The 17,395-nt window shown below is 32.5% G+C and overlaps 1 protein-coding gene across 1 annotated transcript in view; it reads right to left on the minus strand.

Annotated features, from left to right (window-relative positions):
* The window catches only part of LAMA2 (laminin subunit alpha 2), a 391,580-nt gene that overhangs the window by 72,403 nt on the left and 301,782 nt on the right, over window positions 1–17,395 (minus strand). The window contains exons 42-43 of the mRNA XM_023529836.1: window positions 12,054–12,156; window positions 1,230–1,346 (exon numbers count right to left, since the gene is read on the minus strand). Of these exons, the coding sequence (XP_023385604.1) occupies window positions 1,230–1,346; window positions 12,054–12,156 (220 nt within the window). The remainder of the gene's footprint in view (window positions 1–1,229; window positions 1,347–12,053; window positions 12,157–17,395) is intronic.

A 17,395-nucleotide genomic window follows, 5' to 3' on the forward strand; every position in this document is an offset into this window, starting at 1 on the left:
TAGAAGGGCATATTGTGATTTGCTCTTGAACATATTAAATAGAGGAATTTATCCACATGAGTTATATAGCTTCATCAAAAGCAGGCTTAAGGTTTAATCTTCACATCCATGAAAAGGGGTGATGGGGAGAGAAAAATTTATTTCGATTTAAAGGTAATGATACACAACACACTTTTTCAGGTATGTCAGACCATGTATTCGTGTCTTTATATTTGTTTTTGGACTTGGAAATTTTCAATGTATGCCCTTATTATTGAAGAGGTTATAGGAAAATCTGGAAAGTTACTTACATTTATTTAATGTTAAAAAAGTATTAATCATTAATATTTTTGCTATTTTCTATGTTGTATAAATACATACATTTGTTTACTTGATCATATTTGTATAAAGAAAATATACTATACATATATATGCCTACTAGTACGTACAGATTAGTAGTTAAGACCAAAGGCTCTGAATTGGGGTTTAAATCTCATATATGTACTTTAAATAATGGCTTTCAGTATCCTATGTCTCAGATTTCCACCTGTAAAGTGGGGATAATAATGCTATTCACCTTGTAAGATTAGTATGAGGATTACATGCACTTAACATAAGCATATTGAGTAAGCACTCAGTAAATGTAAGCGACACTTGTTATTATGTCATGCTACAGAAAATACAAAAATACTAACTCTAAAAGAATGGTGTTTTCAGGAACGAATACCAAGCAGTAACTTCAACTACTTATAATAGGTAGGAAGATAATGCAGACCTGGTTCAACCATTAATATTTTTGAAAGCTGAAACATTTAAGGAACTGAACTTTGCCAAGAAATATGTGTTGAGGTAGTTGGCTCTCACCTTTTACTGTAGGTACAGTAATAAACTGTGACTTTGTGGTAGCATGTCAACATTTTAGAGAACAGTGTTTATATGATTTTATTATTTTCTGTTAATAAAAGATTTCCCAGGCTGAAACATGGAACAACAATGCAATAATGAGATAGCTATATCTTACATTTTGTAACATAGTCCTACAGATGCCAGCTAAAGTAACAAGTGATAAAGGAATGACATAGTATAAAGTATTTAGTTTCTCATTCTCACAAAGAAGAATTAATAAGAAAACTGGTTATCTAATATTCTGACAAAAATATAAGTGTAATGTTAGAAAAAGTGGTAAAAGATACAACAGTCTTTAATAGTTCAGGTCAAATGACACAGTTTGCAGTGTCTTAAATGTTTACCATTTGGAATTGCTGATAACTTTCCCAAAGTGTCATTCAGAGCTCTCAGGAGATCACCATTTCTAACATCAGCAATTTCTAATCTGGTTTTCAAGCCATTCAAATTGTCACCATTTTCTATAAACAGAAAACAAACAAACAGACAAAAAAGATGAAACAATTTTAATCATTCTGAGCTTATACCTGGATATACAATTTCAGATTATTTTAATATAAAGTTAATAAAAGGTAAGACAATTGATTTAATTCATTTAATTTATTGGCATCTATCCATAAATATATTTCAGATCATAATGTAAAATATGTGTTTATATGACCATCTGACACTTTAACATGTTGGACAATTATGTTTTCTTCTTGGTGTCTCATCTTTATCTGACTTAATTTGATGGTTTTCCTGGAGAAAAATTTCAAAAGAATCAGTCTTTTACTGCATTCGTAATGAAGTCATCTTGACATCACTCCCATTAACGTCGCATTAAAAAAAATTATTACCAAAAAGGAACACTGGATCAGTCTAAAAATCTCAAATAGATAGGGTTGTTAAGCAGAATCCCTTAATTTCAGTAAACCTCACTTACTAATATTTGTGTGTTTTTTTTTTTTCTTTTCCTCTCTCTCTTTCTTTTTTTGTTAGACATTTATACAAGCTGTGAAGTGATCCCCTTGATTACTCTAGCAGTCATCTGGCACTACACACAACCATTACAGTAATGTTGACTGTATACCCTATGCTATACTCTAAATCCCCATGTCTGTTTTATACCTTCTAATTTGTACTTCTTCATCTCATATAGAAACAACTTCTTGCACATTACCGCTAAACTATCATTTTTTTTAAATAGAGAAAATATTTTACAAATTTTCTTTAAATAAGCTTTACATAAGCTTTTTCTTGCTACTTTAGCATCTTTCTTTAACATTAAAACATGTCATTTAGTAGATATAATATAATATTACAAATGTAAATTTTCTAGTTTCTTTCCACTAGTTTTCAACATTGTCCAAAACTTTAGGTTAGCTTGTATTATAATAATAACTAAGTAATTCAGTGTTTGAGTGTAATGATAATATAAAGCACAAAATTTATAAAATGTTTTAGGGGAAAGAAAATAAAGATCTAATCTGCTTATAAAAGAATGTACATTTACAAATATTAGCTTAGATATGTATCAAACTGCAAATTTTTCTTAAGATTGATTCTGTCTTTTTTTCTTACATCATTTATTAGTGAACAATGGAACTGAATAAAAAAGATGCAAAACTCTATGCTTCCCACAATTCTTTTTACCTATCCCGACTGAATAAAGCACATTGTTTCCTGAATATATTTTAAACAGCTCATTATGCTATATTATTTGTTCTCTTGGAAGATGCATTTGAATATTTTAAATTACTTTACAGAAATGCAAAACATAAATAAAAGGCAGAGTCTCCAAGTAAGGAAGAGTATTGAGAAAGGGTGAGGAAGGAGGGTATAACTTAGTTCCACTTGGTCTGGCCTGGCCACACTTAGTGAGAGGAATGACCAGCAGTCGCTGGGTGTGTGTATGTATCACATTTAGTGTTTGTCAGCTCTGTTGGATTATTTTATTTAATCCTCGCAATAATTTTTATGATGAATATACTATTACCATCTCCAATGGAAGCTCAGAATATTAAGTTTCCTAAATTTGCATGGTTAGTAAATGGCAGAATTGGAATTCAAGTCCAAGAAATCTCATTCCAGAAATTATTATGCTCTTGACTGGTAATGAAAACAGGGTATAAGGTATTAGTGTTCCTCCCCACCTCTGCTCGCTCCCCATCCTTTTTTCCATCTCTTTCTCCCTTTCCCTCCTCTACTGGTCACAGTTAAGGGAATCTTATGAGATACATCTAGATATCTAGATGTATCTCATAAGATTCCAATATATATATATATGATATATATATATGATATATATATGATAATATATATATATGATATATATATGATATATATATGATATATATATATATATTATCATATATATAATTATAAATTAGAATGATTCACAGAGGATTAGCAATGCCTACATGCCAAATGGCAGGCAAATGTGTAAAGTGTTGTACCTTTTAAAACATAATGAGAAAAACATATAAATAGGTAGTTCACAATAAAACAAATAGAAATAATTAATTACCAAATTAAAATAAACCACCCAACATTATCATAATTAAAGAACTGTAAAGTGCCCTTTGGCCATCTAAGGTTACATGCAGAAGATGGCCATTTATGAACCACGAAGCAGACCCTCATCAGACACAGAACCTGACCATGCTGGCCCTCTGCTCTTGGAATTCCAGCCTCAAGAAATGAGAGAAGAATTAAAAGATGTGACAACCACCTCAAAGAGTAGGGGGCACATGCCCCAAAGATATTTCAACAGAAAAAGTCTGCCAGGGAAGCAGTCTACAGAGGACTGAATTAATCAGACTGTCTCTCTGTGGGTCCTTTCACAGTCTTATTGCAAATGAGGAAAGTGATTTATATCTAAACATATTCTTCAATAAATAACTTTTATCAAGGGAAAAAAGCAAAAGAAGAGTGAGATATCATTTCTCATCTATCAGACTGGGAAAAGTCAAATGTCTGATAATACCAAGTGTTCACAAGAGTGTTGGTAGAAGTACAAATTGATGTCGTTTTGTGAAAAGCAAGTCAATAAATTTATTAGAATTTTAAATAGAAAGGTTATTTGGCCCAACAGTTCTACTGCCAGAAATTTACCCTCTGGATATGCTTGTAAAAGTATATTAATATATATCTTTCAGGATGATTATTAGATCTATATTTGAAATAGCCAGAAAAGCTCAGTATTAGGGGACTGTTCATAGCAATATGGCATATCTACGCAATGGTATATATTGCAGTCTTTAAAAAGAAATAGATGAGTAGGTGCTGATATGAAAACAAAAAGACCCTTAAGTCCTTTCTAAGAAAATAAGCAAGGCATATCCTATTTATGCTGACATATAAACACAAATTTGGCAGGGCAGGTCTGGTGGTGGGTAGGTGGGAAAAACATACCAGAGAACCTTGACAGAACTTACGACAGTTAGGAACTAGGAATAGAACAAGTAAGAGAGTTAATGGTGCTGTGAAGAGCAGTGTACTAAAATCTTTCAATTTATACCTGATTGTGCAGCTAAATTGTTTTCTCTGTGCAGATATTTCTGTTTTGTTACTTAAAACAGTTTAAAAAAATACTTAAGCAAACTGAACTAGGGAAGACTGTTATTTGCCAACAGTAAATAATATTGAAGACTGTTGTTTTCATCAAGTTTCTGGTACCCAGAACAGACAGACCAAGAGAGACAATGTCTTATATAACAGTTGTAACAGTTCTGATCTGACTGTGTGCCCACCCCTTTTGGAGGTCATGCACCTGCGTTTTTAGAGGAACTAGCAGGCCACTGGCAGCTGAAGAACAATCTTCACTTATTTTGTCTGGGAAGAACAGGAACAGGAAAGGAAGATAGAGGATTTTTAACTATTAGTGCTCTGGGTGTGAAAAAGTACTGAACATATTAATTGACGATCCACTCCATTTCATATAAATGTTTTATAGGCAGACAGATTAAACCACTGTTACACCATAGTAATAGAAGCACATAGTATTATTCAATGCGCCTGCTTTTAAGTTCCAAACCAAAGACCTGACATCAGTAAAAAAAAAAAAAAGCATAAAATATTCCAGAAAAGCACAGTTCTAAAATACCAATATGTCAATTTCAGTCACTAAGATATTATTATTTTTAATTCTAGTTCCTCAAAATATACTTTCCAAAGTATTAGATTTTCTCATCTGTCAATCACAGTTTATCTTTTAAAAAATATTCCTGTTATTTCCACTGTCTGTACTAAAAAATATCTTCGGATAGGTCATCAAAAAAATACTTTCAGAAATAAGTCCAGTCTGATTATGACTGTGATATCTATAACGATTCCTTGAGAATAGTTAAAAAGCTGTTCTTTTGATATTAACTTTGAAGTCTTCATCAATTAAGGAAATGGAACAGTACAAATTTCATTTCTTAGGTTCTTGATTGGATTTGATTTTTTGAACAATGAAGCATTCGAAATTTTCTGACAAGAAAGATATTTGTGTACAGTGGAAAAAAACACATTAATATAAAGGGCATCACTTGGTTTATACTATTTTATGCATTTTGATAGTAAATACTGGCTGAACAATCAGGCCAATTATTCAGAAGAAAGACTGATTTGAAGAACATTGTTACTGCTGTTCCTCAAGTTCCAAAGCAGTAATTTTGATCCTCCATTTTCTGTACTAGACAGTCAAAATGTGAATATTCTAACCCAGCTTGATTTCTATGTTTCAGGTTCCTTCTTAATTTATCTTTTCCTACATTCAGATCACTTTCTTTCCTTAGTAGTTTCTGAAATTTCTCAAACCAAGACTAAACACTTTATAGCTTTGTCAGCAAAATTAGGTGAGTAAAAGTTGTGTATAGAGAAAATTTGCAGATTTTAAAATGGAAAACTTACAAAACTATAACGAGGAAAATCTAGAAAAATAAATACTCCACAGCTGGCTTTAAATGAAAAAATATATGAGGTTAGAGTGCAGCTATAATCAAAATGTAAGGAAGAATGCATGATGTCCAGTTTGATTGTAATATGGCCAAAGCAATAGAATTATTGATAGTTAAAAGAAAATCCAATCCAATTCTTTACTTGTAATTTGTGGAAAACAAGGAAAGGATCCAATTTGTAATCCACAGCTATATTTTCTAGGATTTCTTTTCCTTATTTCGTAAGCTCTCATGCCCATTAGCTGTAGCCAAGTCATTCTCTTTATTTTCTCTCTAGGTATCATATCCACTGAACCTCAAAGGCTACATACACACACTTCTTCAGCTTTGGTTCTCCCTTTCTCACCCTGTCCTCACACACAAGAAGACAAATGTGCAGGAGAGGGTTTGACAGAGAAAGAGTTCATAAAGGGAAGGAAGCAGGGCATCCGGGGTAGACTGTGAACATGCCCGACAATATCATTTCCCTTGGTTGCATAACCACTGGCATTGCACAAAGCAGAGATATTCATAATGAAATCCAGTAGATAGAGTTCTAAGTCACTTCCACTAATAATACGCATTTACTCATGTTTACTATGTTCTTGACACTATGCTAAATAAGAATTAAAGTTCAGTTAAATTAGAACTGGTAATATTGAACTAAGCTATGTAATATCTCAAAATAAACCTGTTACAAGTAATTTCCTTGATTGTCAATAATGTCTTCTCTTACAAAATTCCAACACTTAGAAAAAGCAGTGTGGTGCTGTAAAATCATTATAGGTTGTAGATTTGGAAGATGTGGGTTCCAATGACATTTCTATCCCCTTTTATACATATAAAATAAAAATAACATCTGCCTTTGTATGATTGATATGAGAAATAAATTGTAGGATGTATGAGAAAATTTTGGATTTATCATAGGCAGTTAGTAAATGGTAACAAAATAATTCACATTCTTTGATAATTCACATTGGTTTGATAATTGCCCTGGTGTGTGTCAGTTTTCAATTTTATTTAAAACTCACTTTCTTCTTCATTTAAACTGCTTGATCCAGAACCTAACTTTGTTTATTTCCCTTTTATATTTTCTAAACATATGTATAAACAAATAAATATAAAAACGAGTTTTTAGATTTAATGGAAATGTTCTATTTGATTATTCAAACTTAACTAATCAAGTTCCTCAAGTGCAATTTTTATTTTTATTTTTTCTTAATATGAACAGAGCACAAAGAAATACCTTGAGAAAATCCCTCATTCGCAAGGATGAAATCTGTAGAACTGCTATTAATTTTGAAAGCTTCTGGTTAGATATAATCATCTGCCAAATCGCCATCTAAACATTTTGCAACGAACATTTCCATTACCATGACATTTGTCTTATTATGAACTACTTCTTGTACAGACTCATTATCACTTCTGATTTGCTCCTTTACCAAAAAATGAAGAAATATGGTCTCTTTAGGATTTTTTTGTAAACCAAAATTTAATCCACATAATTTCTGTTTCTTATGAATGTGCTTTATCTTTTGTTCTAGAGGCTTCTTCTGAATTAGGGACTAAGTTAATCTCTGCAATGTTTCTATCTGTAGTTCTGAAGCAGAAAGTTTGGAATAGGCAAAAGATCTGTATGAGGTCATGTGCAAAGCTTGATTTTGACCTTCCTGGTAATGAGAGATTCTTTTTACTCTCAAGTACTCATCTACTTACTCATTCATTTATCAAACATTTGTCAGGGCCATGAATGCTAATTTGTTATCTTCTGGACTGTGGCAGAGGCCCAGAGTTTTTGTCTAGCAGTGGTTAAAAGCATCGGCTTTGAAGCCAGACAAATTTGGGCTAAAGTGTTGGCTTTACTACATACATGCAGTTTATTCAAATTGTTAGTGTTTCTTTGACTTAAATGATTTTATTTTATATACAAGAGATGGCCAACTTTACTAAATTATATATGTTTCCTCTTCAAAGTTTATTAACTTTATAATTTAGCTTTGTATATTTTAAGAATATAAAGAGGTACAATTTCTCTCAAGCAAGTTTACAATAATTTTTCAACCATTTATATAGTCCTTTGTCTCTTAATATTAAGATATCTAAAGAAACTCTTCCTTAAGGCAGCCCCATGATCCAGTCACAGGCTCCTGAGACCTGTGTAGAGGAAAGAGCAGCTGTGCCAAGATGAAAGCTGGGCAAAATCAAGAAGTGTATTCCTTTTCCTGGCCTTCTGTCAATTGATTTGATGAAGTTGCTACACATAGTCTTTTCCACTTTTTTGTACTTCTAGCCCTCTTTCATGATATTATTCCTATGCTTCCCTTTCCCCAGTTGCTCTCACAGTTTGGGATGCGCCCTATCTCTGGCTGCCTCTTTTGCCTAGACTTATATACAAGAGTGACAATGAATTGGAACCTCTGACATTACTTAATGGGACCTGTGTCTAGAAAAAGGCATACTACTGAGAAACTCTGTACTGATCCAAAAATGACAAATTAGATCTTGTTCAAAATGGGCACTGAGCCTGGTGGAACTTCAAAAACTGTTTAGCTACAATTGAATATGCTCTTTTTCCTCCTACAGGGTTATAGTGAGAAGCTGGAGGAGAGAAGAGAAGGGACACATTTCTGATGGCAGAATAGTCAAAGACAGGGTATCTCAGGAGAGGGGAGTTCTCACTTCAGGCCACAGAATGAGAAACAAAAACAACCAGACACTGAAACTGTGAATGGTCCCTTAGAACAAGCTTGAAAGCTTGACTATAGGCCTGCTTGTTTTCGTTATGGCCAGCAGGATACCCTAAAAGACACTAAATTAGACTACTTTTAAGTAAGAAAGTGCTCTTTGGCTCCAATAGACCCCTTTCCAAGTTTGCCATTATTTTGACACATTTCGTTTCAACTATCAAACTGAGTCCAACCTGGTTTTATTTTTCTTGATTTTTCTCTATTCACACTCCAAAGGAGAAACTAAAATTCTATATGAGAAATCAGTAATTTCTGCAGGAAAAGATTGCTTTGTTCCCTGGACTATGGTAGGCTTGGAGATCCAGACTTGATTTCATCCATATAGTTCTAAACTGATTATTTTTTTATCAATAGAGCTGACCTTGTTTCACATGGCTACTTATGGAAACACTGATTCTGGCAAATGGTAGTATGTGAATTCAAAAGGTGTATGCATACTTTTAATATTAAAAGAATGCATTAGACAAAATTGAACTCCTGTGCCAGACTTTGGTTTAACAGCATTGTAGTATTCCTGTTTATTCTTTTTCTAATCAAATAATTAAAAAAAAAAAACATAGAATCTTAACAAGTTAGTAATTGAAATTGTATTACATTCATGATCACAGAACCTTTCTGATACACTTGTCTAGACTGAATGAGTGAGTATATATATAGAAGGATCACAATATAGAAGGAAAGTATTAATTTATTTACAAAAATTAATGTTTGAAATAATTTTGGTATTGTTCTGTGTGTTGGGTGGCACCACATGTCATACAATTCACTGATTCAATATCCTCGGGCTAGGGAATATATCTTTTTATTTTATATGAGTGTCACCCATTTTACAGAAATGTTATGCTTGTTCCTAAGTCATTAAATAATTTCACTTATTTTGAGCAAAGACAAAAATTAGGGACAAATTAAGAATTAAATAAAATTGATATAAGGTATATGATTATAAAGTGATATAAGGTATATGATTATAACATTTTAGTATTTTCATTTTTTCTTATATACCATCCTCTACTTCATTCCTTGCCCTGTACACATTCCGTGAGAACCAACTGGCTATTTTATTGACAAAATCTCCTGTTAATCTGCACAGTAGTATTAATTCGCCTGTTGGTATTAATTTATCATTTAACTCTTTCAGTCATCAATTTGTACCAAGCTCCATATCCATCAACAAAAGTATTTTTGTCTCCATAGACATTCAATCAGTGCAATGTAGACTGACTTCCAATCTGAAATGCGCACAAGGGCAAATTCACTTTTAACAAATGTATATTCAAAAATTAAAAAGCCAAACAAATTGCTCCTGGCAAGTCCCGACTCCCACAAGGCAAGGACAGCATAAAAATGGCAGAGAGCAGCACTAAGTCATTCATGACTAAAGCTCACAAACTAACTGGATTGTACCGAATTGAACCAAGCTAACAAATGAGAAATATGGAGGATATACTGGCCTCATGATTTTTATTCCTTCTAACTCCAGGCACCACAGAAAGAGAAATGACTAAATCTCTATTTTAATAGCTGCTGTCAAGAGTTTTGCTCTGTAGGGCCTATTTCAGCAGTTCCTGGTGGTAATATATGGCATTTCCCTGATTAACAGCCATTTTATAAGTTGTGTAATTGGCCACAAATCAGAAGGATGTCATAATGTAGCAAGAAAACATTCCCATCTCCGTCAGAGCCTTGGCTTAGATATCTGGAGGAATTATTATTTGAGTAGTTTGTGGGTTTTCATTACTTTAAATAATGTACTACCTAAAATACAAAAAAAGATATTTAAACTAATGAACATTTCTGTTTCTTAACCCTTTCTTTCATGCCTATCCTTAGATTTCTTTTTCCCTTGGAAAAAATCCCTAAAAATAGAATTCTTTCTTCATTTTCATAATGCCAGTGTTTGTGGGAGAAATAGAGGGAAAGTCAGGGCTTGGATTAGGGTAAGGCAACTGAGACATTCACCTTAGGTATGAAGTTTAAAGGGGCGCCAAAAAAAACCATGCCCCCCCCCGCCAAAAAAAAAACCAAGATAAACTATTTTATTGCAATATTTAGAAAAATAAAAATAATTCAAAAAATATCAATGGTGAACAAAATATTAAAATTTTAAATAAAACAGGACCTGACTCTGCACTTGCACAACTCACCTCATTTGCCTTACCCTGGTCCCAGCTCTAGGCAAGGGTATCAGACAGGAAGGAGTGACCACAAAGTAATGAGATCAACTGAATTTGTCCAATAGCAAAACAGGTCTTGATTTTCTATAGTTACTCTTCAGGTTATAATAAGAGCAATCTCCTGCACAGAATTATGTATATATAACATCTTATTTTGAACTCTGTGATACAGAGTTCACCGCATTTAACTGTCAAAGCGCCATCTATAATGGAGGTGAATCTTGTAATTCCACAGCAGCCTTTATTAGAGACTAAGGACCATTTGTCACTAAAGTGATAAATATAAATTATTATCAACCTTTTTCTCTTTCTAAGGTCAATAAAGACTGATATCGTTCCTTTATTTAAAAAAATATGCATATTTCCTGATTTGAGCAATGATAATATATACTAGAAATACAAAGTTAAAAAGAAGACCTTGTGAATGTCCTTGAGAAGATGGAATTTAAACTCTTTGTTACAGTGGTTTGACAAGTCTATGAGAAAAGTATGACAAAAAGAAGGGACATACAATTCAGATGGGGTGTTGAATTTCCTAAAGACAATGACATTTAAGCTAAAATTTGAAGGTCTGGTAGAAGGTAGTTACACAAAAAAGAAAGAAGGACGATGAGGCATTCTCAAGAGAAGGATTAATACTGTGAAACATGGAGGCTTTGAAATGGTAGCATGTTTCAGAAGGACCATGAATATTTCAGTAAGATTGGGGAGATTGATGCAAGCCAGAAAATGGTAAGATAAGGCTGGAGAGAGAAAAAGAAAGCAATTCAAATGAAAAACAGAAGATATTTGAATGAAATAATATAATAGCTTATCTAGAGATCAGCTGTATTGAATAACATATTTTAAATGCAAAAGTAATAATATATCAGGGTAGATGTTTTATGCACTTTGATCCTGGAATTAGGAACAAAATACATGAAAAACAGTTTTAAAAGGTGTCATAACTTTGTAAAAATATGACCTAGCAACAAAATTGGAAGTTTCACAAGAACATTTATGCTACATCTGCCTGATTTATTCCTTTGTGACTATCACTTCCAAAAGCAGAAGAAAACAGGGTTCAATGTGCTTAAAAATGTATTATACTTCCATTTAAAAGCTATTAAACTTTAGATGTAGATGAAATTATGCTATAGAAATTAGATTTAAAATTATGAAACATTAACAAATGCAAAATGAAAGCGAAGACAAAATAGTGTAAAAATGTGAAATGGTTTACTTGCATTAAATCTAGATAATAAAAATAATCATAAAAATCATGCTTTTTCCAACTATGTGATAAAATAGCCTACCAGTTGCAACTGCAATTAACCTGAAAATAATAAAGAGAGGTCACTAACCTTTGACATCATTTGCTAACTTCTTGGCTTCATTAAGGATCCCGAAGCTTTTCTGAAGAGAGCCTTTGGCAGTTTCCTTTAATGAACCCTGAGGACCTGTTGCCTGTGATAGAAAAAGACGTGTCACATATCTAAAACCATAGAATTATGGAGTAGAAATATGTAGCAGGTAGTTGTTATACAGAGCTTACTTTCGGAAAAGCATTCTGGGCTACAGATTTAGAATTATAAATTATCAGCACATATTGGTAATTAAAGTCAGGAGACTATTCATTGAAAGAAGAGAAGGCTTAGAAGAGAACCCTTCGGATTCCCAAAATTTAAGGGCCAAACATAGAAAATGGGGTTGACAAGGGGACTGAGATTCCAGAGAGAACAAAGAGAAACCAGGAGAGTGTAATATTATGAAAATGAAGGGATTAAGAAGTGGATCTAAGCATGACGGCTGGCAACGTGTGCAAGGATGGTTTTTGGTCAGTATTACCAAATGCTGAAGAACAGTCAAGCAGATTAAGATCGGCACACATCCACTGACTTTATCCCTAAGCACATTTCACTTGAGTTGTGGGGTAAATAGGAGAGTATTTCCGGTCTCCCTGGTGTTGAAATGAGAAAGAACACCGCTTCTTTTCTAAACTCATCTCAAAGTACAATGGCAAAACAAAATTTTCTAAATGGCAATCTTTGAGCCATGATTGTTTCCTAGCAAAGTATATTTGTTGAGGCTTGGCTTAAAAGAGATGAAACAAAGATAACAGAATAAAATGGGAAAATAATCATTTAATTTAAATGTCTAGTTATCCATTTTAATACTGTTTCCTCCTCAGCAATCATTATGCAATACATTTATACCAAGGAACAGATCAAATGGGATCTTACATGAAAATTTTAAATTGGAGAAGTATTTCAGGGTGCAAGTAGAGCTAGAGAATGCTAAATACTTACTGCTGAAGTTACAAATCTGAATTCAGGTTATCCTAGATATGATACTCTTGAAAGAGAAATTATTTGTACTATTTTAAATTCTTACCAGCAGTTATGAGTTTTACGTTTGCCTACATTCTTGCCAATACTTGATATAGTCAGTCTTTTTTATATTTTAGGCGTTCTAATAGGTGTGTACATCATTTTGATTTTAATTTGCATTTCCCTTGTGACTAATAATGCTCAGAATATTTTCATGTGTTATTTGCCATCTTCTTTGGCAAAGTGTCTGTTTAAATCTTTAGTCCCATTTTTTATTGGGTAATTCTTATTGAGTTTTGAAAGATATTTATGTATAACCTAAACGCAAATCCTTCATCAGATATGTAATTTGCAAATATATTTCCATAGTTTATGGCTTGTCTTAATAAATGGTTGGATTTGATTTGTTATAACTTTGTCAATAAATTTTGCATTATGTTCATGAGTGATATTGATCTATAAATTTCATTTTTTTGAAATGTCTTTGGTTTGTATCAGAGTAAAACTGGCTTCATGGAATGAGGTGGGACATATTTTCTCCTCTTCAATTCTGTGAAGACATTATCATTTCTTCCTTAAATATTTGGTGAAATTCAAGAGTGAAGTCATCTGAAACTGACTCTCTCTCTCTGTGTCTCTGTTTTTCTCTGTCTCTCTGTCTCTGTGTGTGTGTGTGAAGGTTTTTAAGTATACATTAAATTCTCTAATATAGGGTTATTCAGTTATTTATTTGTAAGTGAATTTTTGTAGTTTGTGATTTTCAAAGAATGTGTCCATTTTATTCAAATTGTTAAATTTTTGGTATAAAGTTGTTTATAATATTCTCTTACCCTTTACTGTTTGTGGGAATTATAGTGATTTCACCTCTTTTATTCTTGACATTAGATATTGGTGAACTTTCTAAATTTTTCTGATTAGTCTGACTGGATGATTATCAACTTATTGATCTTCCATTGGACCCTTACACCTTCATCCATCAACATGGCTGAGCTCTGACTGAAGTGCATCTGCTAATAAACTTTCATACTGCTAATTTCCTATCTTCTTGTATCTGTGAACTTGTCTGTCTTTTGCTTCCAGGCATCTTATCTTTCCTACTGTCCAGGAAGCCAGTGATTTCTACCTGGATCTTTAGTCAATCACTCCTTGCTCAGCTATAAGAGATAGGTGGTACATAGAGGAGTATGGAAGATATGGTAGCAACATAGTAAGGAAAGGCAAGGAGGTAGGAAATTTTGATATGTGGCTAGGAGACAAATATTTCAGTTGCAAAGGACTAGAATTTATAAATGGTAGTATGAAGAACTAAGGCTGTCAGAGAGATTGGAGTCAATTTCTGGGAAGTTTAAATATCAGACTAAGGAAACTGGACAATAAGCAATGTGGAGCCATTGAAAGTTTCTGAGTAGGAGAGTATGATCAGAGCCATAGTCTAGGAAGATGACTTATGCAGCTGTGTGGGAAGAAAAGAAGACATCGGTTGGTTATTTTAGTAGTATAGGCCAGAGAAAAGAGAGTTGTAACCTCGGGTGAAGGCAGCAGAAATGAGAGGTTTGGGTTCAAGAGATGTGGAGGAATACGACAGGTTTTGATGTTTTGAGATGCGTTCCAAAATACTAAAGAGCTGATGGCATTTACAAGCAATATATTAACAATCTAGGTTTAAAAGACAAGGCTTTCATGGGATAACAGAATGGAAAACACCAGCATGTTATGGATGAACAGAACTGTTTCAACTCATCGAAATTTATAGAGTTCCTTTTCCAACATTGTTTAGTAAGGCACTGAAGAACATCGACAATATTAGAACAGGTGATGAAGCAGCATTTTCCAAGCTAATTATACTTCATACATATTCATAAGCATCACATCTGAGTTTCTGAGCTGTGTCTACAGCATATGTAAAATATAAATGAGGTTGCAAGACATTTTGTTCCTGCTTTTTAGAAATTGTATTTTTATAAACATTTAATCCTTCTCTCTAAATATAAATTAGATAAGAACTTTCATTATAATATATTATACAATTCAGAATATTTTATATGCAAGTTACATGTTTTTATTAGTTAATAATCATTTATAGAAAACATGAGATAAGGTAAGACATTAAAGAAGGAAAAATACAGGAAGAAATGAAATGAAATCTGCAAAGATTTCATTGGCTTTTAATACATCTAAGTTTTCTTCTTCCTACTATTTGTTAAATATTTATAGTGACTCTTATTAAAGCATCATGTCATTGATTAATAGATGAATACATTGATTGATTTACTAAATGAAAGTTTTTAGGTGTTTCAAGCACAAGAGTAAGTAAGCTCTGATTAATCAAAGATAGAAAGACTATGCTTTCACTGAAGGAACTATAGTGAAATGGAGAAACAAAAAAATTCTTTATAAAGAAAATAATTACTGCTATAACAGTATATGAAAATATCCAAGTGTTCTGTTGTTGTAGGCTTTAATAGGAGAAGATGTGAAAATGAGATCTGAAGTTTATCAGGATGGTAAACCTGTACCTCAGTGATTTAATATTTAAATAAGCAAATTTAAAAGTTATTGTTTGTCTTACTTTTTATGTTATACATTTATTATTTTTTAATTGTGCCTCTTTAGGTAAATTTTCTAAATTCATTGAAAGAGTTGGCTCTCAGGAGAGATGCAGAACATTTCTTTTTGTTTTTGTTTTGCTTCTTAAAAAAATTAGTAACTGAAAATTCACCAGCATGGTTTATGACCTAGTCCGTTACTTCTTTATTATTTATTTTAGAAATAATTTATTTGATAAGATAAGTCATGCACATTTCCAAAGTGGATACTATGCCAAGATAATATATAACTTACATGACTTTAAATTTAAAAATTTTAATAAAGAAAACTCTTCGAAATGTGCAGAGTTGTATGTTAGGGCTGGTCATTAGCTGCAGTGTGCTTATGTAAAGCATATATCAAAGAAATTATATTTGGTATGTTAGGCAGCTGTTAAAAATCAGAGAGAATTTTCTTACTATAATAAAATAAATTCTCAGAAGAAATGGTAGAATCTAGATTATATACATTTTAGTGGAATTTTTTGAGAATATCCAAAAATGTGCATGTGACATTAATTGATATATTAATCTAAAAAGTTATGTAAAAATTACTTTTTGTACAAAAACTATTTGCATAAGAAGGGTATCGAGGGATAAACAACATAGTAAAAGTGTTTATTTGTGGTTGGTAGGATTATGCACATTTTATATTTTCTCTCTCTTGCTTGTCTGTACTTCCTATTTTTCTATAATGGACATGAATTTTTTTAATAATTAAAAAGATCATATAAAATTTTAAAATAAAAATATCATTGTACATTAATTTTAAGGGTATTTTACTATAACTGATATTTAAAAAATACTACAAGATATTAAAATAAAATAGTAAATAAAAAAAGAGTTAAGAAACAAGCCATAGAGATGGCCTTGGTTAAAAATCTGTAGATCCTGGCTTTGCACATTATGTCCTAAGACGGAAATGCAGTTAGATGAGTCTCTGGAAGACCAAAAGCAATTTAGCACATAAAGGAGACTCAGGGATGAAATAAGAATCCTCAAAGTTATAAGAATTTAGAATTGGTGATTGTGAATTTTCAGCTTAATGAGAACACCAAGAAAGACAATTAAGAAGAGGGTTTAAAAATACATACCTGAGAACAGGTTTTCACCAATTATAGCATGACAGCCATTGCTCTAGAATCTATGGGTGCCACTAACTTGCCATAATGAGGCAGGGACTAGACAAGATGTTGGGGGGGTAGAATGGGCAGAGATTACAAGGAATCTTGATTTTGAATCAAGGCAATAGAGAAGTGTCTACCAAGTTAAAGAATATCGTCAGAGGGCACAGGTTTTCTTTCCAGTTAATGTCCAGAATCAAACATTCATGGTAATTATACCTGTTAATTATTCCACTCCAGGTAGAAATCCCAAATACCAGGTCTGAGAGCACTGCTGCCTTGAATAAAATCAGTTCAAACTTATTTTGCATTACAAAGAGTTCCTGAGTTCTGACTAATGGCACAAACCTTTGATTTTTAACATTTTGTGCCCTGAAGTTTTAAATATGTCTAATACTGGATCATACAAGTTTGCTTCTCTATTTCCAATAAATGTTTTAAAGTTATTGACTTGAATGAGTGTATTCTGTACAAAGAAAATCACTAAAGTCAGGATGGCTTAATGAACACTATTTTCACACACAGATTCAACATTTTTCTAGGTAGCTTAAATCCCCACCGGCTTATTCATATTTGCTATTGTGTGAAACACTGGTTCTTAGATAAGTTGCTGAATTGCTGATGAAGAAGAAATGCTCACTAGTTTTCTTAGCAGATTGTCATATCA

The sequence above is a fragment of the Pteropus vampyrus genome, unplaced genomic scaffold (assembly GCF_000151845.1).
Source record: "Pteropus vampyrus isolate Shadow unplaced genomic scaffold, Pvam_2.0 Scaffold43, whole genome shotgun sequence".
NCBI lineage: Eukaryota > Metazoa > Chordata > Mammalia > Chiroptera > Pteropodidae > Pteropus > Pteropus vampyrus.